General features: G+C 46.7%; 1 protein-coding gene and 1 non-coding gene across 7 annotated transcripts in view; one reads left to right on the top strand and one right to left on the bottom strand.

The window, feature by feature from the left end:
• The window catches only part of SEPTIN6 (septin 6), a 159,638-nt gene that overhangs the window by 64,196 nt on the left and 69,327 nt on the right, over positions 1-26,115 (top strand). For 2 of the 6 annotated variants that reach the window (XM_024988198.2, XM_024988196.2), the window contains exon 1: positions 21,826-21,935. The exons of 2 other annotated variants lie outside the window; for them this stretch is intronic. In XM_024988198.2, coding sequence (XP_024843966.1) covers positions 21,906-21,935 — 30 coding nt within the window. In that variant the 5' untranslated portion in view covers positions 21,826-21,905. 6 annotated transcript variants of the gene reach the window in all.
• LOC112445255 (small nucleolar RNA SNORA40) lies at positions 15,730-15,856 on the bottom strand. Its single transcript, XR_003033621.1, has one exon. It is a non-coding gene; the product is annotated as a small nucleolar RNA SNORA40 (small nucleolar RNA).

The raw sequence follows: 26,115 nt of genomic DNA, 5'->3' as shown, positions 1-26,115 counted from the left end.
AGTCAGTTCTTCGCATCAGGTGGCCAAAGTGTTGGAGTTTCAGCTTCAGCATCAATCCTTCCGATGAATATTCAGGACTGATTTCCTTCAGGATCTCCTCTCCTTGCAGTCCAAGGGACTCTCAAGAGTCTTCTCCAACATCGAAGTTCAAACGCATCAATTCTTCGGTGCTCCACTTTCTTTATAGTCCAACTCTCAGATCCATACATAGACTACTGGAAAAACCATAGCTTTGACTAGACGGACCTTTGTTAGCAAAGTAACGTCTCTGCTTTTTAATATGCTATTTAAGTTGGTCACAGCTTTTCTTCCAAGGAGCAAGCATCTTTTAATTTCATGGCTGCAGTCACCATCTGCAGTGATTTTGGAGCCCCCCAAAATAAAATATTTCACTGTTTCCATTGTTTCCCTGTCTATTTGCCATGAAATGATGGGACTGGATGCCATGATCTTCATTTTCTGAATGTTAAGCCAACTTTTTCACTCTCCTCTTTCACTTTGATCAAGAGGCTCTTTAGTTCTTCTTTGCTTTCTGGTATAAGGGTGGTGTCATCTGCATATCTGAGGTTATTGATATTTCTGCCAGCAATCTTGATTCCATCTTGTGCTTTATCCAGCCTGGCATTTCTCATGATGTACTCTGCATATAAATTAAATAAACAGGATGACAATATGCAGCCTTGATGTACTCCTTTTCCAATTTGAAACCAGTCTGTTGCTCCATGTCCAGTTCTAACTGTTGTTGTTGACCTGCATACAGATTTCTCAGGAGGCAGGTCAGGTGGTCTGGTATTCCCATCTCTTGAAGAATTTTGCACAGCTTGTTGTGATCCACACAGTCAAAGGCTTTGGCATAGTCAATAAAGCAGATATTTTTCTGGAACGCTCTTGCTTTTTCAATGATCCAACGGATGTTGGCAATTTGATCTCTGGTTCCTCTGCCTTTTCTAAATCCAGCTTGAACATCTGGAATCTCATGGTTCGTGTACTGTTGAAGCCTGGCTTGGAGAATTTTGAGCATTACTTTGCTATCGTGTGAGATGAGTGCAATTGTGTGGTAGTTTGAACATTCTTTGGTATTGCCTTTCTTTGGGATTGGAATGAAAACTGACCTTTCCAGTCCTGTGGCCACTGCTGAGTTTTCCAAATGTTCTGGCATATTGAGTGCAGCACTTTCACAGCATCATCTTTTAGGATTTGAAATAGCTCAACTGGAATTCTATCACCTCCATTAGCTTTGTTTATAGTGATTCTTCCTTTTAAAATGTTGACGCATTTGGCTTACTAGTATTTTGTTGATGATTTTTACATCTATATTCATAAGAGATATTATTTCCTTCTTATGATATCTTCATCTGGTTTTGGTACCAAATATTACTTTATTAATATTTTCCTCTAAGTACCAGTTTAGCTTCATCCCACAAATTTTGGTATATTATGCCATCATTTTTATTCATCCCAAAGCAGTTTCTAATTTCACTTGTTATTTCTTCTTTGACCCGTGGTTATATATGAGTGTGTTGTTTAATTTCTACATATTTGTGAATTTCCCAAATTTTTTTCTGTTATTTATTTCTAATGTTACTCCATTGTGGTCGAAGAACATATTTTGTAAGATTATGAGCCTTTAAAATGTACTGAGGCCAGTGTTATGGCCTAATATATGGCTTTATCCTGTGAAATGTTCCATGGTCACTTGGGAAGAAGGTGCATTCTGCTCTTGTTGGGTGGAGTGTTCTATACATATCCATTAGGTCCAGTTAGTTTACTGTGTTGTTCAAGCCTTATATTTCTTTTGAAAATTTTTTCCCTATTTGTTTTATCCATTTGGAAGGTTTGTGATTAGGTTTGCACAGAGATCTTTCAAATATATCCAGATCTGATTTTGTCCCTCCTCTGTATGAATACCTTGGCCTCTCAGTTACCACGTGATAGAGGAAGCTCCTCAATAGGGCACCCAAAGCATGATCTGGCTACTGGTAATTCAGTCCTCTCAAATTCTGACTTCCAGACACAAGGAATACCTTAGAGTTCCTTGAACCGGCAATGGGATTTCTTATTTCTGGTCTTTGCATGCACTATTATTATTGCCTCAGTTCAGTTGCTCAGTCATGTCCAATTCTTTGCAACCCCACGGACTGCAGCATGCCAGTCCTGGTCCATCACCAACTCCCGGGGCTTGCTCAAACTCATATCCATCGAGTCAGTGATGCCATCCAACCATTTCACCCTCTGTTATCCCCTTCTCCTCCTACCTTCAGTCTTTCCCAGCATCAGGGTCTTTCCCAATGAGTCAGTTCTTTGCATCAGGTGGTCAAAGTACTGAAGTTTCAGTTTCAGCATCAGCCCTTCCAATGAATATTCAGGACTGAGTTCCTTTACAATTGACTTGTTGGATCTCCTTGCAGTCCAAGGGACTCTCAAAAGTCTTCTCCAACACCACAGTTCAAAAGCATCAATTCTTCGACACTCAGCTTTCTTTATGGTCCAACCCTTGCATCCATACACAACTACTGGAAAAACCATAGCTTTGACTAGATGGACCTTTGTTGGCAAAGTAATGTCTCTGCTTTTAATATGCTGTCTAGGTTTGTCATAGCTTTTCTTCCAAGGAGCAAGTGTCTTTTAATTTCATGACTGCAGTTGTTGCCTAGACTATCTCTAATCTCAACTGTTCCTTTCCCAGAGAACCGTTATTCAGGGTTCAAGGCCTAGGAAAGTTTTCCAAACCCACGTCTGATTAACTTGTTACTCTTCCATGGTCTCTCAGTACCCTGTGCGTATTGACCTCTGCTTACTGCATGGCACATCTCCTCTAGAAAAAAATTGCAAATATGTCTGTCTCCCTCACCAGACTGGAAGCTCCCTGAGGGCACCAACAGGTCTAGGTCATCTCTATTTTCTCCAGAAGCCCTCATAGATTAGCCTGAGCAAAGAGGGGAGTGTTAAATTTTATTGAATAAACAAACGAGGGCCCAGTCTCCACTGATGCTCAAGCCAGTGCGTTTATGACACTATTAAATGAAGAGGCAAGAGAAGAGTTTGTATACGTCATAGCTGTATAAAAACAGACATGTGGGCTTTGAATATTGAGAGATATTTAGGAGGTGAAATAGATTGGTTTTTGTAAGATTGAGACGAGGGTTGAGGAAGAAAGATGAGTCCTATGATTCTGATCTGATCAGAAAAGGTGGTTCTGTTCCCTGAGAGGTGGATCACTGATGAAAATCTGGTTGAGGGTCAAGAGCAGGAAGGGGATGATGTATTTGTTCTTGAATTTGTTGAGTTTATTTCTTTTGAAATATCTAATGCTGATGTCAGATGGATACATGAGGCTGGAGCGAGATAGTTGGGGCTGGAGGTGCAAATATGTACCATATTGGATATTGTCCTCAACAATATTTTTTATTTTTTGATGGTGCCACGCAGCCTGTGGAATCTTGCTTCCCCAACCAGGGATCAAACCCATGCCCCCTGCATTGGAAGCATGGAGCCTTAACCACTGGACCACCAAGGAAGTCTCAACAATAGTTTTAATAGCCAGCAGAAAAGAATTTTACATGTCTCTTTATTACAGTGATCAGAAGTGGAAGGCATTGCATTAGAAGTAAAGCTCAGGGAAGGTGATCCTGCAAAGGTGACTGAACACATGGGTTTCAAGTGGTCTAGTCTGACTGAAAAAGAGAACTCAGAGTACACAGGAGAATGAATGAACTGTATGTCCTCATCCAAGGTATGTGACATGGCCTGGGAAAGGGCAAGTGTTTGTGTCTGCCTGAGAGTTTTAGCAAAATTAATGAATCTGATTTACTTAAGAACTAATACAGCACTCATTATGTGCCAGTACTATTCTAAGCATTTTACAAATTTCAACATATTTTATCCTCATAACAACCCCCTAACACAGGTCATCTTATTATTATCTGAATTTTACAGGGAAGGAAACTAAGGCACAAAGAAGTTAAAATTTTTGCCTAACGCACATAGCTGGCAAGAGGCACACTGATACTTAAACCTAAAGGGTCTGACTCCAGAGTCCACTTTTTTTTTAGTGCCAGCCCACATGAATTAGGTCTCAGCCAGCTTTTTATTAAATTTTTTTAAGATTTTTATATCGGAGTATACTTTATTACTGGAGAAGGAAATGGCAACCCATTCCAGCATTCTTGCCTGGAAACTTCCATGAACAGAGAAGTCTGGAGGGCTACTGTCCATGGGGTCGCAAACAGTCGGACACAGCTGAACAACTAGCACAAAGCATGTGGCCAATTAACAGTTTTGTGATAGTTTCAGGAGAACAGGGAAGGGACTCAGCCATACACATGCATGTAGCCATCCTCTCCCAAACTCCCTTCCTATCCAGGCTGCCACATAACATTGAGCAGCTCCCTGTGCTACACAGTAGGTCCTTGACGAACCAGTTTTTTTAAAAGGACTTTAAAAAGTTCTAAACATGGAAAAGTTCACTTGTTATACATACAGCATCTGCTTTGAAAAAGCAAATAAGATTTCAACAATGTATTCAATCCAAAAGAAATTTGGTGGGCCCAGCTGTCATTGCCGCATGCCTCATGCCATGAATTTTGCAAGTCTGGTTCACCACATGATATGATGGAGTAAGCAATAAAGACTATGAATTTCCTCTGTGCTCACATCTTTAATCATGAGTGCTTTAGGAGCTATTTAGAAGAGATTGATCCCAGGTATGGAGATTTACTGAGCTGCCATCTCCAATCAAGGACTTTTTGGAATCAGAGGCCCCAAATCCAATTTGTTAGACCTCCAGTGATTCACAAGATTATATTTCCTTATGGATATGACAAGACATCGGAGCACATTGAACTTGAAACTTCAGGGGACAAACAAAAGCTCTGTTGATTTGTTCAAGGAAATGCAGACTCTACCTGGACACCTGGATGGGCAGATGGGGACTGGAAACCTCTCTTTTCCCACTGCTGAACTGTCTTGGGTTCAATGCGTTCCTAGATTGTAAAGAAATCTGTAATAGATTTGGTGGAAATGAAGTCACAATTGTGTGATGGTTCCATTCCCTGGATGTAGGAGGAGGGATGCAGAGGAGAGTTTACACCACAGGATCCCAAAAGCCTGGGACTAGAGGAGGCAGTCTCTTACCTCAGAGAGTAAGGAATCTGTAAGCCAGAACGATCAGAGCAATACAGCAGGGGCAGAGCCAGCCTCCAGGACTGGGCCATGCTTGGCAGGTGCCAGGAATGGTTGATTGTCCCGTATTTCATGCATCCCTGGTAGGGTGCAGAGTGCCCAGGAGAGTTTAAAGCACAGTAATGGGATGGCCCGGAGAAGGCAATGGCACCCCACTCCAGTACTCTTGCCTGGAAAATCCCATGGACAGAGGAGCCTGGTAGGCTGCAGTCCATGAGGTCGCTAAGAGTCGGACACGACTGAGTGACTTCATTTTCACTTTTCACTTTCATGCATTGGAGAAGGAAATGGCAACCCACTCCAGAATTCTTGACTGGAGAATCCCAGGGATGGGGGAGCCTGGTGGGCTGCCGTCTATGGGATGACACAGAGTCGGACACGACTGAAGTGATTTAGCAGCAGTAGCAGTAATGGGATGGCCAGAAGAGGTTGATAGGTTTTTTTTTTTTTTTTTTTTCTAGTATAATAGCTTTGTCCTTGCTAAGTAGCTTCAGTCATGCCTGACTCTTTGTCACTCTATAGCCTGTAGCCCACCAGGCTCCTCTGTCCATGAGATTCTCCAGGCAAGAGTACTGGAGTGGGTTGTCATTCCCTTCTCCAAAGTATCTTCCCAACCCAGGGATTGAATCCCTGTCTCTTATGTCTCTTGCATTGCAGGCGGATTCTTTACCACTGAGCTATCAGAGAAGCCCATATAATAGCTTTAAAAAATATTTATTTGTGTCTTTATTTGGCTGCATCAAATCTTAGTTGCGGCACATGGGATCTTCATTGCATCATGTGAGATCTTTTGTTGCAGCCTGTGGACTTAGCTGCCTCGCAGCATGTGGGATCTTAGTTCCCTGACCAGGAATCAAACCCATGTCCCCTGCACTGCAAGGTGGATTCTTAACCATTGGAACACCAGGGAAGCTGCCAGCATAATAGTTTTGTGTGCATGCATGCTAAATTGCTTCAGTCGTGTCGGACTCTTTGAGACCCCCATGGACTGTAGCCTGCCAGGCTCCTCTGTCCATGGGATTCTTCAGGCAAGAATACTGGAGTGGGTTGCTGTGCCCTCCTCCAGGAGATCTTCCCGACCCAGGGATCGAACCCCTATCTCTTATGTTTCCTGCATTGGCAAGAGGGTTCTTTACCACGAGTGCCACCTGGGAAGCCCATAATAGTTTTAATTCACACACCACACAATCCATCTGTTTCACAGGTTTTGGTGAGCACAGACAGTCCTTTATTTTCACAAGCAAAATATACTTTAAAAGACATTTTTATGACTGCCTTGGGAGCACAAACAACATTACGTTGTCATTTATTCATTTACACATTGCTTACAACTAAATCAGAAAACCTACTATTAATGTGTGTCAACGTTCAACATCGTGAACTGGATTCATCAAGAATTTTGAGGTGAACATTATCCCAACCTCTCAGTTTGAATGGCCAAGCTCTAAACAAGGTTGAGGTCTTTCTAATGCAGTGAAGAGTATATTCTCTTTGTTAAGACTGCTGAAATGGAAACCCCCATTGGGAGCGTCTCTGGAGTCAGCATGAGACAGCCCTAGACTAAACTAGCACCCACTGTTTCAGGTCATTTTGTTAAGTGCCAGTGTTCTATTCTTATTATTGAATCAATCAAAATTTATCACTGATAAACAACAGACCTACAAATGTGCACTTTTGAGTGAATGCAGTTGATGAAACTTGGAGGGGATGCTTTTGTATTACTGTTTCTACAGTCTGTGTTGTTGACCGGCCAACAAGCCATATTTCACTATTACCATTAGTGTATGCAACCTGTACATATCTGTATCTTTTATTATGTGACTTACAATGGAAAAAATGTGGATGCCATACCCCAAGCAAGCTATCCTCGAATTTCAGTTTTCTTGTCTAGATTTGTGATCAGAATGACATGGCAGATCATTTAAACTTGTCATTTCTGATAAGGGCTTAGAGAGCTTTTTTCTCTCTGTTGTTTATGGAGGAGTGATGCATTTATTTTGGAAACCAATAGGGGAGGTGGTTGGTATATATTATATTAGGAAGGTTGATCTCTGATCACCAAAATGGAAGGTCATAGGCCTTCTGGAGGTGAGCCATGAAGCTATTTATGGTGAAGTCAAATCTTCCAGGAAGCAGGAAGCAGCTTGGACTATTTGCTAACAAGTCAAAAAACACTCCGTTCAAGTCCCTAAGTTTCACAATATGGAAAGTGAAAGTTGCTCAGTTGTGTCCGACTCATTGCGACCCCATGGACTATACAGTCCATGGAATTATCCAGGCTAAAATACTGGAGTGGGTAGCCTTTCCTTTCTCCAGGGGATCTTCCCAACCCAGGGATTGAACCCAGGTCTCCCAGATTGCAGGCAATTCTTTACCAGCTGAGCCACCAGGGAAGACCAAGAGCACTAAAGTGGATTCATGACATTAACCAATAACCTGCCATAATCCTGGTAGAACCTCAGTACTAGTCCTGCTCTGCAAAGGTTGCATAGGCTCCCTCCAAGGAGTGGGTATCGGGCACGCCATATAAAAGCAAGCTTCCAGAAAGGGTTTTTGTCCTTTCTGCTGAGATCCCACCAGTGCTCAAGGCATGCTTGTTTTTACCTTGTTTACTTTTTTTTTTAATGTTTATCCTTTTATAATTTTTTGGCCACACAGTGAGGCATTCCCTGACTAGGGATCAAACCCACACCGCCTGCAGTGGAAGCACAGAGTCTTAACCACTGGACCACCAGGGAAGTCCCCCTTGCTTATTTAAAAATTTTTTTATTGAAGTATAGTTTATTTACAGTGTTGTGTGAATTTCTTCTGTATAGCAAATGACTCAGTTATACATATATATATGCATATGTGTGTATATACATATATATATATATATATATATATTTTTTTTACAATGGTTTGTCACAAGATATTGAATACAGTTCCCTATGCTATACGAAGGACCTCATTGTGTGCTTACTTTAAAAACTACTTGCTCTTTGAAGGAGAATGGATCCACATATATGAATGGCTGAGTCCCTTTGCTGTCCACCTGAAACTATCACAACATTGTTAATCGGCTATACCCTAATACAAAATAAAAAGTTAAAAGAAAAAAAAAAGTACTTGCTCTTCAAAGTCCCCATAACCCACATCTCTGCAGGGAAAACAAAAGTTTTTAAATTCTGGAACCAACTCCCCCACCTGCTATATACACATCCATGCTCACCCTCAGTTTTTGACTCTAGCTCAAGACGATAGACTCACACCACTGGAACCCACATCTGAACCTTTGTTTACCATCTGGCATTTCTCCACGCATTAAGTGTTTTCTTCTTAGACCTCAGCCTAATGAGATGACCATTGCCTTTCTCTTTTTCACCCATCCATCTCCTACTTCCATTCAGGCCTCAACTTAGTTCTCACCATCTCTGGAAAGCCTTACTTCATTACCTGAATTGGGTACCCATCCCCTGAGGCTCTTAGAGCATCTGTGGTTTTCTTTCGTTGTGTTATAATGGCCTGTATGTCTTTTTCTCGTAAGTTCTGTAATAGCACTTGTACACTGCTATGTCCCCAGCATTATGTACACTGCTCAGCAGTGCTCTATAAACCTTTACTGAATAAATGAATAAATGAATCCATTCCACTGGGTTACCCACCCCTTGAAACTCTGGCTGTATCCTTGACTTGACCCCTCAGCTGCAGATTGACACTATGGGATGTCTGATTTTAAATAACATGAGTTCCCCATGAGTGGGCCTGACTGAATTAGCTGCAAGTCAATATGCCCCCAGGTGAATGAACCTACTTTATAAAGTTATTTAATACTTGACCAATTGAGTATGGAAAATACATGCTACAGTCAAAGGTTACAATTTTACCTTAATTACTTTGAATAGGAGCAAAATACGAGGTCTGATTATCTTTTGAGGTTCTTCTTGGCAGGTGATGATAGAATCTTGTCACTAGCTTACTTTTGTAAGGTCCCTGAATGTCTCATTTGCCATGGTAGGGAGGACTATCTGTGCAGGTGATTGAAAGGCAGATTCAAATTATTGGAGCAGAAATTTTAAAAGAGCGGGCGGGCTCTTGGAAAGCCTATGTCCTTATAGGTATTATTATGGTATTTAAAACAATAAATTGAAAAGAGGTTAGAGTGTTACCTGACCACAAGTAGAACTCACAAGATGGCAGTACCTTGGTGAAGTCACTGAGAGCCACAGTCTGTTCACCACCTTTGCAGTTTAAAACACCTCAGCTGGGGACTTCCCCAGTGGTTCAGTGCTTAAGACTTTGCCTTCCAATGCAGTGGCTGCACATTTTATCCCTGGTTGGGGAACTAAAATCCTAAGTATCTTGTGGCCAAAAACCAAAATGTAATGCAGAAGCAATATTGTAACAAATTCAATGGAGACTTTGAAAATGGTCTACATAAAAAATACTTGAAATATAACAAAACACCTCAGCTTCAGGAAAGCTAATTCATGATAGCCAATTTCACAAAAAATAAAGCAGAGTGCCAATTTACTAATAGACAAAAAATACAGAACTACAAGGGAAAAATCATAAAGGGAAATACTGATAGATTCTGACTATACAAATAATTTAACTTCTTTACCCAAAAATCCACTATAAATAAACTTAATGACAAAGAGCTTATAGGACTAAAGACGGAGAAAAAAGTGTTTCAATATAAAAGTAGGCAAGGAACACGTATGAGAACTTCATAAAAGGAAAAATATAACTGATAACTGAACATAAATCTTTCTGCTGTTAGTGGTGTGCTGAAGCCTACTGGCAGGCTTTGTGACCCCATGGACTGCATCATGCCAGGCTTCCCTGTCCATCACCAACTCCTGGAGCTTGCTCAAACTCATGTCCATTGAGTCAGTGATGCCATCCAACCATCCCATCCTCTGTTGTCCCCTTCTCCTCCTGCCTTCAATCTTTCCCAGCATCAAGGTCTTTTCCAATGAGTCAATTCTTCACATCAGGTAGGGATTGAGACTTCATATTGACAGTCTGACATCAGTTGTTGTAAGAATATTTATACCATGGAAATCAGCTGCTGCTGCTGTTGCTAAGTCACTTCAGTCGTGTCTGACTCTGTGGGACCCCATAGACAGCAGCCCACCAGGCTCCCCCGTCCCTTGGATTCTCCTGGCGAGAATTCTGGAGTGGGTTGCCATTTCCTTCTCCAATGCATGAAAGTGAAAAGTGAAAGTGAAGTCGCTCAGTCGTGTCCGAGTCTTAGCAACCCCATGGACCTCAGCCTACCAGGCTCCTCCATCCATGGGATTTTCTGGGCAAGAGTACCGAAGTGGGGTGCCATTGCCTTCTCCGATGGAAATTAGCAAATGCTACATATCCGGGTTTTTTTTTCCCCCCTTCAAAGAACCAGTTGTTAAACATTTACCAGCTGATCACTGTGTATATTCAGTGACTCTCTCTCATCTGGATCCTTTCCAACAACATTCAAACATTCTCAAGCCTTTTCTGCCATCTTTAAGGAAATGTCGGCCCCCACATTTTCCTCCAGCTATCACTCTGTCTCTGTTTTTCTTCACAGTCAAACTTCTCCAAAGAATTGACTATATTTCCTGACTTCATTTAGTCATTTTCCAATCATCCTTCAACATACTCAAGCCAGTTTTTGCCACCACCACTCCCCTGAAACAGCTCTTGTTGAACTCAATGACCTCCATGAACCCTAAATTCTATGAACAGTTTTCTCTTACTTTCTTTGACCTCATGGCAGTATTGAATTCTGTTGATATTTACCTTCTTGAACTTCTCTTGTCTTTGGGCTTTGATGGCACAGGACACTGGTTTTCCTCTCTAGCTTCTCCTTTTCAGTTCCCTTCTCAAGTTCTTCTCATTTCCCATCTAGAAATGCTGGTGTTTTCCAGGGATTAGTCTTGGGTCCTCTTCTTTACTCCCTCCCTAGGTCATTTCATTTATTCCCATGGCTTTACACATTACCTATACACCAGTGACTTCTTGATTTTTGTCTCCAGGCCTGACCTTTTATGGGAGCTCCAGTTGCCTTCTTTACATTTTCCCCTTCAGTGTTTCAAAAGCATCTCAAACTCAAGCTAGTTCCAAACTGGAGCTAAAGATGGTCTCTCTCTTCCTCAAACCAGAGGTTCTCCAGTGTTCCCCATCTCCATAAAAAGCACCACCATACAAGCCAGAAACATAAGAGTCAACTTTGGCATCCCTGTCTTCTTCATCTCCCACATTACCAAGTCTAGGTTGTCTTTATTTTCTAAATAGCTAGCCAATAAGCTTTCTTCTCTCCATCTTTACTTCTACCACCCTAGTACAAGCCTCCATGATCTTTCAGCTGGATGAGTAAAAGAGCCTTCTAACTGGTTTCCTTTTTTAATTAAATTAATTTATTTGGCTGTGCTGGGTCCTCGCCACTGTGTGGTCCCCTCTCCAGTTGCAGTGTGCAGAGGCTACTCTCTAGCCACGGTGCTCGGGTTTCTCATTGTGGTGGCCTCTACCACTGTGGAGCATGGGCTCTAGGGTGCATGGGCTTAGTAGTTCTGGCTCCCAGGCTCTAGAGCACAGGTTCAATTGTAGTGGTGCACGGGCTTAATTTCTGTGTGGTTTGTGGGATCTTCCTGGACCAGAGCTTGAACCCATGTCTCCTGCATTGGCAGGTGGGTTCTTTACCACTGAGTCACCAGGAAAGCTCCCTAACTGGTTGTCTTCCTTCCTTCCTTTATTTTGGGCTGTGCTGTGAGGCATAGGATCTTAGTTCCTTGACCGGGGATTGAACCCGTGGCCTCTGCTGTGGACCACCAGGAAATTCCCTTAACTGGTTTTCTGCCTCCATTTTCTTCTCTTCAACATGCTTTCCACATTGAAGCCAGGGAACTTTTCAAAACACAAGTCTGATCATGTCATACTCCTGTCTCAAATCCCTCAGTGGCTTCCCATTGCTTAGCATAAAAAATTCCAAACAGCTCTGTACAATGACCAAGGGCCCTGAATGATTTGGCTCTATGCCCATGTCTCCAGCCTCATTGCATTCCACTCCAGTCCGTCTGTACTCCAGGCACACCAGTTTCCTTTCTGTCCCTTGAATGGAGCCTCGGCACATGCTCTTCCCTTTGCCTGGAATCCTCTTTCAGCTTCAGTTCTCCCTTCACCTAGCTGACTCCTACTTAATCTATAGATCTCAACTCAAACACCACTTCCTCCACGAAGCCCCCTACACTCACAGGCTAGACTGAGTCAAATCTACATCCCCCCACCTCTGCCATTATAGGTTCTCAGGGCACAATAAATATCTCCTTAATTGCTCTTATTGCAGTTTTAGTTCTTCATTTATGCATATGACTATTTGATTATTATCTGTGCTCACTACTAGACCATAAGCTCCATGAAGGCAAGGACCAAGTTTGTTTTTACTCATCATTGATCTCCGGCACCTAGTCTAAGACTTGGCATATAGTAGGTACTCTGGTGGCTCAGATGGTAAAGAATCTGCCTGCCCTGCAGGAGGCCCAGGTTCGATACCTGGGCTGGGAAGATCCCCTAGAGAAGTGAGTGGCTACTCACTCCATCCAGTATTCTTGCCTGGAAAATTCCATGGACAGAGGAGCCTGGTGGGCTACAGTCCATGGGGTCGCAAAGAGTCAGACACAACTGAGCAACTAACACTTTCACTTTCATTTTTCAGGTACTCTATTAATATTTGTGAGGCTAATAATTCTTATGTATAGAAAACACATAAAACAGCAATTTCCTCGTGGTCCAGTGGTTAAGACTCCATTCTGTCACTACGGAGGGTGCAGGCTCAATCTCTGATCAGGGAACTAAGATCCCACAAGCTGCTTGGCACGGCCAGAAAAACAAAAACAAAAACCCCACACAAAATGAAGCCAACCAGTATTTCTCCCATTGTTATGGCTTTCAGGAAGCTGAGAGTCCTATTTAAAACTTAATTACAGCAATTATATCAACCCACTAGATTTAGCATATCTGAATCCTCTCTTTTGATAATGATGTTCTATTCCCAGTTTATTGACCCATAAAATATTCCTTGGAATAAGATACTCTGTGTGTGTATGCACTTGTGTATGGATACAAAACTAAACCAAAGTGTTTTCAAAGCATTGACAGAATGATTTAAAAAAAATTAAACTTCACCTTAGTGAAAGTGAAGTCGCTCAGTCGTGTCCGACCCTTTGTGACCTGTGGACTATAGCCCACGAAGCTCCTCCATCCATGGGATTCTCCAGGCAAGAATACTGGAGTGGGCTGCCATTTCCTTCTCCAGGGGATCTTCCCAAAACCAATGACTAATGGTGGTGATGGTGAAGCTTGTATCTCACTGAGGTGTCATTACCATCTTGATTCTGTTTCTGTGGCTTATTTCAATCCTTTCGCAGTGCTGGTGGCTCATCTGCGGAAGACTGAAAGGTCACTGGGTAGACACCTTGTTTCTCTAGATTCTGTACCATGTCTAGGGGCTGTTGGTGAATATCATTCAACTCACAGAACTTATTGTCTTTTTAAACTTATTTAAAAATTAATTAACTGATGAATTTACTTATTTACTTTTGACTGTGCTGGGTCTTCATTGCTGTGCTCTGACTTTCTTTAGTTGCAGTGAGTGGGGCCTACTCTGTAGCTGCAGTGCGCCAGCTTCTCATTGCAGTGGCTTCTCTTGTTGAGGAGCCTGGGCTCTAGGGTGCGCAGTAAATCTTTTTTTAATCTTATGAAATGTAACACATATCTTGAAGCATTCCTAAAGCAGAAAGACAAAGCAAAAATCAATACTTATAAAGCAAACACCCATGTGACCATTGCTAGGTTAAGAAATCGAGCACTGGGGGAATTCCTTGGCTGTCCAGTGGTTATGACTCGCTGCCTTCACTTCCAGGGCTGGGTTCAATCCCTGGTAGGGGAACTGAGATCCCACAAGCTGTGAGGCATGAAAAAAACAAAAACAAAAAAGAAAAGAAACAGAGCATTGGTATTCATTGTCTATGCTGCATCTTGGTTACTGCCTTATGACATATTTGGTATTCACTATTCCCTGGTAGCCCAGATAGTGAAGAATCTGCCTGCAATGCGGGAGACCTAGGTTCAATCCCCAGGTGGGGAAGATGCCCTGGAGGAGGGCATGGCAACCCACTCCAGTATTCTTGCCTGGAGAATCCCATAGACAGAGGAGCCTGGCAGGCTACGGTCCATGGGGTTGCAGAGAGTCAGGCACAACTGAGCGACTAAACACAAGTACAGCACAGCACATTTACTGTTAGTGCGTATATATCTGGTTTCCTCAGTTAGACAGGAACTTCCCTCAGAACAGAAGCCATAGCTCATGTTTCTTTCTACCTCTCCCAGTGCCTAGTGCAGTGCCCTGGTAGGTACATCATGCGTTTTACATGATTATACATCTTAGGCAAACTCTGTGACTCTGGGAAGACCACTGAGGACTAACTGTGGCGAACAAGAATTGTTCGGGAAAATACAAAATTGTACCATTTGTCTAAAACGGTGTGTACAGGTAAGTTTCTAAGGATAACTAGTATCCCTGATGGGGGTGGTGAGCCGAACCTTCTCTTGAGTTCTGGCTCTTGCCCAATGCGGAAAGTCAGCCTAGGACCATGGCAGTAGCCTCCTGACTGCTCTCCCTGTCTCTGTTCTTTTTTTTTTTTTTTTTCTGCACAAAGGTTTCTTTCTATTCATAACATAGGCAAAGTTATTTAAGTCAATAAATTTTTAAGGATTCTCACACATCCTGATTCTTTCCACTGGCAATCACCATAGCTCCTCCCAAGCTGTCATCTTCAACGTAGCCCTTTCAAAAAGTTCTGCTCAATCCACAGCTGTGATGCTTGCCATAGTTGTTTTAGTTGGGCCTTTTTGATCTTCAACAGAGTGCACTTAAAAGTTTGCCACCTGTAATCTTCAAGATCCAATTTCCTCAAGCAGTTTACTATAGGATCCTATTTAGGGTCAGGAGATGGGATATGTCTATGATATGCTATGCTAAATCACTTCAGTTGTGTCCGACTCTGTGCGACCCCATAGACGGCAGCCCACCAGGCTCCCCCGTCCCTGGGATTCTCCAGGCAAGAACACTGGAGTGCGTTGCCATTTCCTTCTCCAATGCATGAAAGTGAAAAGAGAAAGTGAAGTCGCTCAGTCGTGTCCGACTCCTAGCGACCCCATGGACTGCAGCCCACCAGGCTCCTCCATCCATGGGATTTTCCAGGCAAGTGTACTGGAGTGGGGTGCCATTGCCTTCTCCGGGGATCTGTCTAGTTCTCTAAAAACTTATCAAGTTCAAATCATATTAATTCCTAAGTTATCACACCCTAAAACTTGACAGAGATCATTGGGATATGCCAATACCTTTGGAAAATCCAGACACTGTATTCCGAAGATAAAAGCCTAAAAAAAGAAGCCCATCTTTGTTTTATGTCAACATTAAAACTGAGTACTAGGATCAATACATCTGGTAATTTAAAAGCTTATTTAACTCTACAGCCCTGGAAGCAATCTTTATGCTCACCAATACACACCCATTTTACGGATCATGTTCCTTCTTATCTGTATCAAAACTCATACTGAACAATGAGTTGCGTGTTGCAAAAGAGGATTTACTTTCACACTTGTCTGTAAGTCTTTGTCCACAAATTAAACAAAAACAAACACAAATGCTATCTGTCTCTGTTCTTGCCTTCATTCAATCAGTTCTTCTCGTGGTGTCTTGAGTGCACTGTGTAAACCTAGATCTGACTGCTATACCGCCACTCACTAACCATCATGCAGTGGTTCTCCAGTGGTAATTCACCTCACAACCGCCTGGAGAGCTTCTTACACACCCATACTCCTCCCAAACAAAGGTTCTGATTTGGCAGGTCTGAGGTGGCCTCTTGGCCTCTGTTTCTATAAGAAGAAGGACAGGTGATTCTGCTGCAGCCATTCATCAAGAAACTCTTCAAAGACTCTTATTCTCTAGAGGATGAAACCTTAGCATCTTTAACGTGGTGCACAAGGCCCTTATAATGGATGCCCTTTTTAAAGCGTGCCCTGTTCCCTCCCTTCCACTCCAATCCCATGTCACTATCACCATCATTTCTTGCCTGAACTGCTACAACCGTGTGTTAATTCCTGCGTCTTAACTGCTTTCATCACTCTCTGCTCCAGTCTCCTCCCCAAGCTGGAACAAGAGTGAAATTTCAAAATTGCAAATGCATTCATTCTGCTCCCCTCCTCTAAACCCTTCGGTGGCTCCTCACCATCTAAGGGACAGTTTCTCCAGCTGGTTCAGGTGGCATGGCAGCTGGAAGTTGTGGTATTCTTTCTAGAATGCCAGGAAATAATTGATATATTCCATGGCACCATATGAAATCAAACACTTTTCAAAAGAACACTTCTGCTAGCAGAAAATACATCTACATAATGTGAGTGCGATACAAAATCATAGCCACAAGCACAGATGTCCATGAAAAAAGAAATAAACTGTTGAATTAAGCATGATCAGTCCTGGGACTGTCTGTTTAATATTCTTTTGCTACATGTTCATTCATTCTGTTGCCTGCTCACAGATAAGAGGGAGCATCTGTCAAAGACTGAAGAAAACTTTATGGTTAAAAAAAGTTAAAATAGAAAAGTTTCTACCCATTAATTGATTTTTTTCACTGTGAGCATCCGTCTCACTTGGCTTCAGAATGGAGCAGGTGTTGGCCCTAGAGAGCACAGCTTGAGACTCCAGACACTGGGGCATAAAGGCTGAGCTCTTTGGCATGACCAACATGCCCCTTCAAGCTCTGACGCCAGCTTCTCTCAGCCTCATTTACAACTGCTGTCCTCTCCTCTACCATTCCCTCTGGCCAAGAGTTGGAATTCCCTAAATGTTCTTGCCTTCTTTTCCTGTGATTTATACATGGTGTTCTGCTACTGTTCACCCTACCCCTGATGGCTAGATAAGCTACTACTCTTTCTTCAGGATTCAATCCAAATGGGTCTTTTTTTTTTTTCTTTTTGGCCATGCTGCGTGGCTTGTGTGATCTTAGTTCTCCCAGCAGACCAGGGAGTGAACCCACGTCTCTTGCAGTGGAAGTGTGAAGCGCTAACCACTGGACCACCAGGAAAGTTCCCAAATGGGTCTCTGAGTTGCCTTCCCTCACCTCTCTGGGGGTCTACCTTCCCAAGATCTTGCCCCTGCCTGACTGGATCGCTTATCCCATTACTGGTTGTTTGTGGAGCTGGCAACTGGCCAGGGGGCTACCTCAGGTCACAACAGAGGTTCTTGTCATCCATTTTTCTTGAGTCCTCCGGCACTGAGCACAGTGGCTGACGTGCAGTGGGGGCTTAGGTTGTATTCGTGAAATGAAGAGTAAAATTTCAAAGGAAGCAAAGCTTATCTTTAGAAACTTCCAGCTGCCTACAGGGGTTCCCTCTCCATGTTTTATGGCACTCCTTTTCCAGCCTAGGCACTGTCTTCTCATGCTGCCCACTGGAGTAATCCACCAGGATCTGCCATTAGTATGACAGCCCAGGCTTCAGAATTTTCCCTCAATATCCTGCCAAACTTTACTCACTCCTGTGTCCCATCCATGGCTAGATTTCAGATAAACCAGTGGTTCTCAAACTTTAGCATAAATGAGAATTCCTTGGAGGACTTGTTCAAACACAGGTTACTGGGTCTCAGTGCTCGAGGTTGATTTGGTAGGTCTGTCTAGGCTGGGGCCTGAGAGTTTGCATTTCTAACTTCCCAGGTGACACAGAGACTGTTAGACAAAAATCACCTTTTGAGAACTACTGGAATAAACTGATGTCAAACCAGAGGCAGGAGGTAATGATGCACAAAGGAATCCTTATTTCCTCCCGACTTAGCCCCTTCACTGAGTTTCTGATTCTATCAGCATTGTCTGATTTGGTTAATCTCAGGTCATTTTCCCTCTGCTTCACCTTGTCCTCTTTCTCCAACTTTCTGATTTTATTTTTCAGATGATTATCGGCGTCTCCACTTTAGAGCAACGTGACTCTCCTTTCTTCTTCCGCAAAGCCAGTTTCAGGACAAAGCCCTTTCCTGAGCTCTTAGTTCCATTCCACTGCCCTCTTCTCCCTCTCTCCCCACATCCCTGACCCCTTCCCCCATCCAGTCTGAGCACCCCCTTCCCCAGCCATCAGGGTGACCTTTCTAAAGCTTGGCTTTAATTAGGGCCCCCTCCTATCTAGCAGGGATGGCCATTTCCCCTCCATGGGGAGTCTGGTTCCACAAACAACATTAGCAAGTTAATGACAGTCACCTGCTGGCCTGCGGAAGTTGCTGCTTGCTCCAGCTTCCTTAAAGACAGTGGAAACACTGAAAACACCACATTTACATGCTTCCGTTTATCCATTCACTCAACAAACATTGATTGAGCACCTGCCAGATAACTGTGCAGGGCCCAAGGGACCCTGCGAGGATACATTGGACATGAAGACAGGTTCATGGGTCCCGAGGGTCCACGAGACCTCAACAGGGACAGACATGCAAGGAAGTGACTGACCACTAGTGAGCCCTCCTGCCTCAGCCCTTTGTGTCCGCCCTGTGTCTGGGCTAGTGACCCAGGACCAAAGACTGGGAGATAGAACTCAGGGAATTTCCGAATTTCTTTGTTCTCCTTCCCTTCCCCCCACTTCTTCGTTGAAATAAGGATGGTAATCCATAGCATTCAGTTATGGGCCCCCTGCATGGAGTCAGGCAAGGAATGTAAAGCCCAGAATGTAGTAAGCTAGAGCGTCTCTACACATACGCACACCCATACTGACCCTCACATTGACATGCACAGACTGACAGACACACACGCAGCACTGGCATGCACACCTTTTCAAACATACCAATACACAGCAGAAGTACACACTGACACACACATCGATAAAGACGCACTCACTGAAACACACACACGGTAGCAGATAAAAAAACAGTAAATACATGCCTGTACACACACACACATTGACACACCTTGACACACAGACACAGCGGATGCACACTGACAGACAAATGCACACCAACTCACACATCAACACCCACCGCACCCCGCGGAAACCCGGAAGCCTGAGGCGCTTGCAGCCGCAGGTGGCAGGTTTTTCAGAGACCAGAGGGTTGAGGGAGACTTGAGTTACACACTTGGTTCCAGTCTGCGAGGGCCATTGTTTTGGAGGCGGAGGCCGCCGCGAGGTTGGGAGGGTTCCTAGGGACAGGAGGGCAGTCGGGGGGGGGGGGGGGCATATGGGCGGGGCACCAAGGTTTCGGCGCTTCTGTAGCGCCTGCGCCGGGTGGAAATGCCTCGAGCTCTGGTGGGCGAGGAGCGCTTAGGCGGGAGCGGGGTGATGTTGGAAGTGGGCAGCAGGGTTCCCAGGGAGCCCCGCAGTCGGCCAGTCCAGCTCCGCCGGGCACTCCGCTTGCTCGCCGACGCTGCGGGTATCAGCTCTCAGCTCCGCTTTCCAAATGTACAGCTCGGCTCCCGCCACCCACCAAACCGCAGATCCAGGTCAGAGTTAATGACCTCCAGCCTCTCCACGCCCCAGCCTTTGCAGTGCAGACCTGTCTGCCCGCCAGACACCGGGTCTGAGAGCCGCCCGCCCCCACTGCTCCCCGCCCCCATCCGGTCCCGGCCCAGCCTTACGACGGTTCTGCAAATACCAGCCTGGTCCTGCACGTGTCGGCCACCCGAATACAGGGCCTGGCGCCTCGCCCAGGCCCTGCCCCAGCGCCCTGACGGGCCTCGGTGACGATAGTCGCCCCGGTTCTCTGCCACCACCATCTGCCCTTCCGGCCAGCGCTGTCCGTCCACAGAGCTTCCTAGTTCTGTTCCCTGATTGTGCCAGGCTCTTCTCTTTCGGCCTCTCCTGGGTCTCCCGCACAATGGGCACCTCCAGAGCCTTGCTTTTCTGTCCCTACAGAGCCACCTCCGGATTGTGTCTCTTCCTTCTCCTGTACCCGCCCCAGTCCAAACCCTCTGTCCGCCGGTTCAGGAAATGCTTAATTGGGCGCTTGGTGGATGCCAGGCCCCGAAGTAGGCTCTGGGGATGCATTTTGCGGAGTCGTTGTTCTCAACGTTCACACGCAGGTGAAGAGCTTCCGGAGACCGTGTGACACGCACTGTCCCGGCAGGTGGAATCAAGGGCCATGGGAGCGCCTCCTATAGCCACCCCAGTTTCTCTGCCTGCCCTTTTCCCCACGCGCGGGCCTCCGGGTCGGGTCCCTTCTCCCTCTCAGTGCTTCCCGTTTTTCTTTTTTCCTCCCTCCTTCCTCTCCACCTCAGGCGCTCCCGCCTTGGGCCAGCTCCCACGCCGCATCCCGGCCCCCTCTCCGGCCGGGCTTCCCCCCAGGGATCTGTCTCCCCCCGCGGTCCCGGGTTCCACCCGAGGATCCGAGTCCCTCTCAGAGACCAGGGCGCCTGCCCTTTTAAGGAGTGGAGTGGATGATCCCGCCCGCTCCGGCCTCGGACACGCCAGGGATCTAGCAGGGTCCACGGCCAGGAGAAGGATTGCGGGGCGTCAGGCCGAAGAGAGGGAGAAGTGCTGAGGAGGAGGGAGGGGACCCGCGGCGACGGAGGGCCGAGAGGAAAAGGAAAGCAGGCGGGCAGAGCCTCTGCCTTCGGAGGGTCTCCCTCTGCTCACTGCGGCCGCCTAGCCTCGGGTTGACCCAAGGTTAAGGGGAAATCAGGGGGCGGGACAGAGCCCCCGGAGGCTGCTCCGCGTCCCTCGGCGAAATTCCGCTCCACGGAGCTGGGATTTCAGCCCCCGGCCCCTCCTCTGAGAGTTGCCAGCGGTCCAGGCTCTACAGGGGAGTAAGTCGTCCGAGCCTCGGCTCACAAGCCGATCGCCTAGGGCTCGGTGGGGAGAGGAGGCGCGGGACCCAACGGTGGTGAGCTCGGAAATGACAGCCCACAGCACCCGAGGCGTGGAAACCCCAGGGCAGAAGGGGCGTTTCGTGTCAGGACCCCTGGCCTCGGATACCGCATGTCACATCTCAGTTGCGGGGCCCGCAGTGCGGCTTCCCCCAACCGCCCCCTTTCTAAGCTCTGCTGGGAAGCGGCACCTGCCACAGCTCTCTCCCTCCGGGTCCCCCACCGGCCTCAGCAGCCCTCCAGGGCCGGGGTGGGGGAGGTGTGGTGGAGCAGCGAGACTCCAGCGGCGGCCGCTCCCCTCCAAGCACCCTGAGATTTCGGTGGGGAGAAAAAGGGGGTCCGGGATGCAGGGAGGAGGAAGAGAAGGACCGCAGGGGTCAGCCGCCGAGCGGTGCGCGCCGGGGGGTAGGGGCGGGGGCTCCCTTCCAGCCTCAGGGGTCTGGGGACTCAGGGATGTAAGGCGAGAGCAGGGGGGTGTGACAATTCAGCGGAGGTCGGGACGTACCACAGAGCCCAGTGGCGGGGGGGCGGGCAAAGGACTGGGTCACCGAGGGGAGCCCCCGCCTCCCTTCGCACAGGCCTACAACTGAGGTTGCAGGGAGAGCTGGAACCCTGCTCGCAGGAGAGGGAAGCGGCGCGTTAAATCCACCCCCACGCCGCACCCCACTTCCGAGGGGGTGGGCGATAGAGGAGAGGTCGGGGTTGGAGCAGCAGCGAAGGGGCCCCTCCCTTGCACCTCCCCCCGCCGGACTTGGTTGCGCCCAAAGTGTAACACTTTCTCTTTGTCGGAGGAGCTCCGCTGTTTCCTGTGCTCTAGCTCCCGTTGCGGCGGCGCCCGTGGCAGCCCTGGCGGACGCAGGAACGATGGCAGCGACCGATATAGCTCGCCAGGTGGTGAGTGCGGGGCTTGGGTGCCAGCCTCGGGGCCGGGGGCCTCGGAAGAGCCGAGGAGACCTGGCCGCCGTCACCACCGCCGCAAGGAGGGGCAGTGGGCACCATCCAGGAGACCGGGCGCGGCAGGACTTCTGCTCCTAGGGTCAGCGACTCAGTCCCCCAGCCTTCCGTCCCCGAGAACCGTGGTGGCGGGCGGGTGGGGGAGGCGGGGGGACTGGTCCAGGCTGCAGGCCGGCGGCTGAACTTGCATTGCCCAAGAGCTGCAGCCGGCGCCGCCGCCGCCCTCGCTGCAGCTGCGGCCCCGCCGCTGGGGCGTTGCCGAATGAATGGCCGCAGGAGCCGCCGGGCCCTTCGGGTCCCCGGCACCCTGGCCTCGCTCCCTCGGGGGGCCGGGCCGCGCCCCAGCACCCCGCCACGCGCCGGGACCCGGGCTTCCTCAGCCAGAGGGGCGTGGGGCTGGGGTGAGCCTGGGGCAGGAGGCGGCGAGTGGTGAGGGGGGCGGGGAGGTGACTGGCTGGGGTAGGGTTTTTCCATATGCATTACATATGTGACTGCGTGTGTGTGTGTGTGTGTGTGTGTGTGTGTATCACTGTGCGTGTGAGTGCGTGCGCGCGCACTCGTGCCTCCCCGGGCGGACCACGCCGGTGTCCGGCTTGTCTGTGACCCTTGATGCGTCCGCCTGTTTCTGGGAGTGTACTCAGCTCCCTGGTGCGTGTCTCTGGGTCCGGACGCTTCTCTCCCAGTCTGCTTGTGCTGTGTGCCTCTGGGTCTCATTTGTGCGTCTGTGTGGGCTGCAGTCCGCTGGCCTGTAGGTGCTGGCTGGCTGCGTATTTTGGCGCGTTTCTGACACCTGACCCGGGTTTTGCGGGACCCTGGGGGTGGTGGGATCTGTCTCCGGTGCGAGTTCGGTGTGACTGGGCGTGTGTGCCAAAACCTGTGGCGCTGCCTTCTTGTCATGGGACTCAGGAAAATAAGTGTGACGCTTGCAAAAGCGATGCTGTCTCTCTTTTTGTTGGCAGCCGACTCTGGAAAAAAAAAAATCTTTAACGAACTGAAGTTTTCTAGCCTGGGATGTGCAGAGAAATTATACTGAAGTGACCTGAGGCTCCATGTTTGTTTTTTTAGACCAGAAGTTTCGTTGCAAAGGGAGGGGAATGTTTCCACTTGAGGGAACAACCTGGCCTTTCTATTCCTCCCTGAGTGTCTGGGATTTCTAAGAAGCCCACAGTTACCAGTACCCTGAAGTGAGGAAGGATACTGAAGTAGAGCTAGGTCAGATTCCATGACAGTAAACATCCGTACTACTTGATGAAAATTTCTGAAACACACACACACACAGGGTCATACTTATTTAGGGAAATAGTCCATGCAATGCAATTCTAGTGCAAAAAAATATATATAGCCTCTAGGTATTTGGTGTAATTGAAATTGATTTGTTTTCAAAATCTGCATCCAGAATCTGGTAGTATTTTTTTCTACAGGATACGGCTAAGTTTATTCCACCGTCTTGTTCCTGTTGGGAAGGGCAAGGTGATTTCTTTGGATCCTCCCCTACTGCCCTGCAAGACCCCAGCCTGGAGTTCTTTAGGCATTCAGGGTGTGGAAGGACTAGGAGTCCTTGGGAGACCATGCTCTGTGATAATGGCGTTTGAGAGAATTCTTTTCTCCCCAAGATTGGCACTCTAACATGTATTGCATTAGTGTTTTGAGGGCTCCCTCAGTGCCTTTCTGCTCCTCTATTTTAGCGATGGCATGCCTTAAGGAGAAGATTTAGTCCCCTAGATTACACTTGCTCCATCCTTAGTGACCAAGAAGGACGCTAATGATTTTTCTTGTCCGCTAATGAATTTGCACTGACCTGCCCATACTCTCTCACCAGTCCCTCTAGCCTGAATCAGGGTTGCAGGGCAGATGTAGCAAAGGGGAACCTTCCAGAAGGTTGTGTTTCACCTGGGGCTACCCAAAGATCCCCTTTGTTCTAAAAATGGAGGGGGTTGGTTTAGGGCCACTTGGATTGCTCTGCTTGGTTCCAGTTTGCTCTGGGTGGCCTTGCCTTACTCTACAACGAAGAACAAAATTGTATGCCAGATCCTGAAGCTGAAAGAGCAGCCAGAGCCCTTGAGACCTTGTTATCGTGATAAATGGGTTGCTGGGAAAACTGACGTCACTCTCCAGGCCCCCCTCCTCCCCCAGTCAGTGAAGCTCTTGTTTCTGTGTCATTTGTCTCTCTGCTTGCCTTTGTGTCTGTAAGAAGTTGTAATTCACCAGGGGAAGATGCAATTAACTTGGGAGACCTTGGACGTCTGGTTGCTGATTGTTTCTTTCAGCAAAGGCATATTTGGGGTTTGGGAAAAGAAGACTAGAGTATAAACCTAAGTGTGCCTAGCCTAGGAGTTCTTTTTAATGAGCTCTGAGATACAGTGCCATGCAAGTAGCGCTCTGGTGTGTGTGAGGGATGGGCTGGCCTCTCCGGAGTCAGTTGAGGGTCACTCTGGCTTGTAGGATAACATCATTATTGACAAAAACAGACCTTAGAGTTCCTGGGTAGGACCCTTATTTGTGCACACATGCAACTTGAAAGCTCAGCTTTTGTGTCCATAACACAACCCCACCCTATTTGAATGAACACCGTAAAGATTCTTTGTGACAAAACTGTTTGTTTATGGTGTCCACAGGGTTTATTTGATTGACTAATAAGTGTCCAGCACTATGGCTAGCCCTGGTCAAGGATACTAAAAAAAGTAATAGACGTACTTCCTGGCTTTTACACTTATTCTAGTCTAGTTGGAGAGACTAATTGTGTACATGGGGAAATAATTCGAGAACTACAGAAGATTCCTGGGATGTTCCCATCTCCAGCCCCTGCCTGTGATGTGGCTTGGGCTACTATTAATGTATACTCTAATGGGACTTCCCTGGTGGTCCAGTGGGTAACACTTTGTCTTCCGATGCAGGGGATGTGGGTTTGACCCCTGATTGGGGAGCTAAGATCCCGCCTGCCTCTCGGCCAAAAAACCAAAACATAAAAAAGAAAAACCCAGAAGCAATATTGTAACAAAGTCAGTAAAGACTTTAAGAAAACAGTTTACATAAAAAACCCTTAAAAATATGTTTATATATGGTCTAGTGGTTTTCCGTACTTTCTTCAATACAAGTCTGAATAAAGTTGGGAAAACCACTAGACTATATACACACAAATATATTTTAAGGGTTTATTTTTATTTTTATGTAGACCATTTTCTTAAAGTCTTTATTGACTTTAGTCCATCTAGTCAAAGCTGTGGGTTTTCCAGTAGTCATGTATGAATGTGCGAGTTGGACCATAAAGAAAGCCGAGCCCTGAAGAATTGATGCTTTTGAACTGTGGTGTTGGAGAAGACTCTTGAGAGTCCCTTAGACAGCAAGGAGATCCAACCAGTCCATCCTACAGGAGATCAGTCCTGAATATTCATTGAAAGGATTGATGCTGAAGCTGAAACTCCAATATTTTAGCCACCTGATGTGAAGAACTGACACATTGGAAGAGACCGTGATGCTGGGAAAGACTGAAGGCAGGAGAAAGGGATGACAGAGGATGAGATGGTTGGATGGCATCACCAACTTGATGGATATGAGTCTGAGCAAGCTCCAGGAGTTGGTGATGGACAGGGAAGCCTGTCGTGCTGCAGTCCATGGGGTCGCAGAGTCAGACATGACTAAGCGACTAAACCAAACTGGTATGTTTACACACACACACACACACACACACACACACAGCGTCACAAGAGACGGACACAACTGAGTGACTGAATTGAACTGATATGTATATACACACAAACACACACACACACTGCGAGGTTCCATGTCTTGTCCAGGGTAACTAGGAAGGCACCAGAGGCCACAGCTGCTGGCTCTTGCACTGAGTTGTTTCTTTCAATGTTGCTTTTTAGGGTCCAGCCTATAAGTGCTGGCCCATAGGAAGTAGGGCTTACTGATTCTGATAAGAACCAATCCCAGGATGTGGACAACGATACTTTCCTTCAGTGGCGGCCAGATAATGGTCTTTCTCCCTAAGAAAGAGCTTGCCGGGCCTAATGCTGCCAGGGTACCTCCTACAGGTGGCTGCACTCTGGTCTTGCTATCAAATGACACTTAACCTTGATGCCCATTGCAGTGCCCTGCCTCAGCCATCTCTACCACC

This window comes from Bos taurus, chromosome X (genome assembly GCF_002263795.3).
Source record: "Bos taurus isolate L1 Dominette 01449 registration number 42190680 breed Hereford chromosome X, ARS-UCD2.0, whole genome shotgun sequence".
Taxonomy (NCBI): Eukaryota; Metazoa; Chordata; class Mammalia; order Artiodactyla; family Bovidae; genus Bos; species Bos taurus.
Note: the sequence above shows the minus strand (reverse complement) of the source record. Positions and strands in the feature narration are given on the sequence as shown.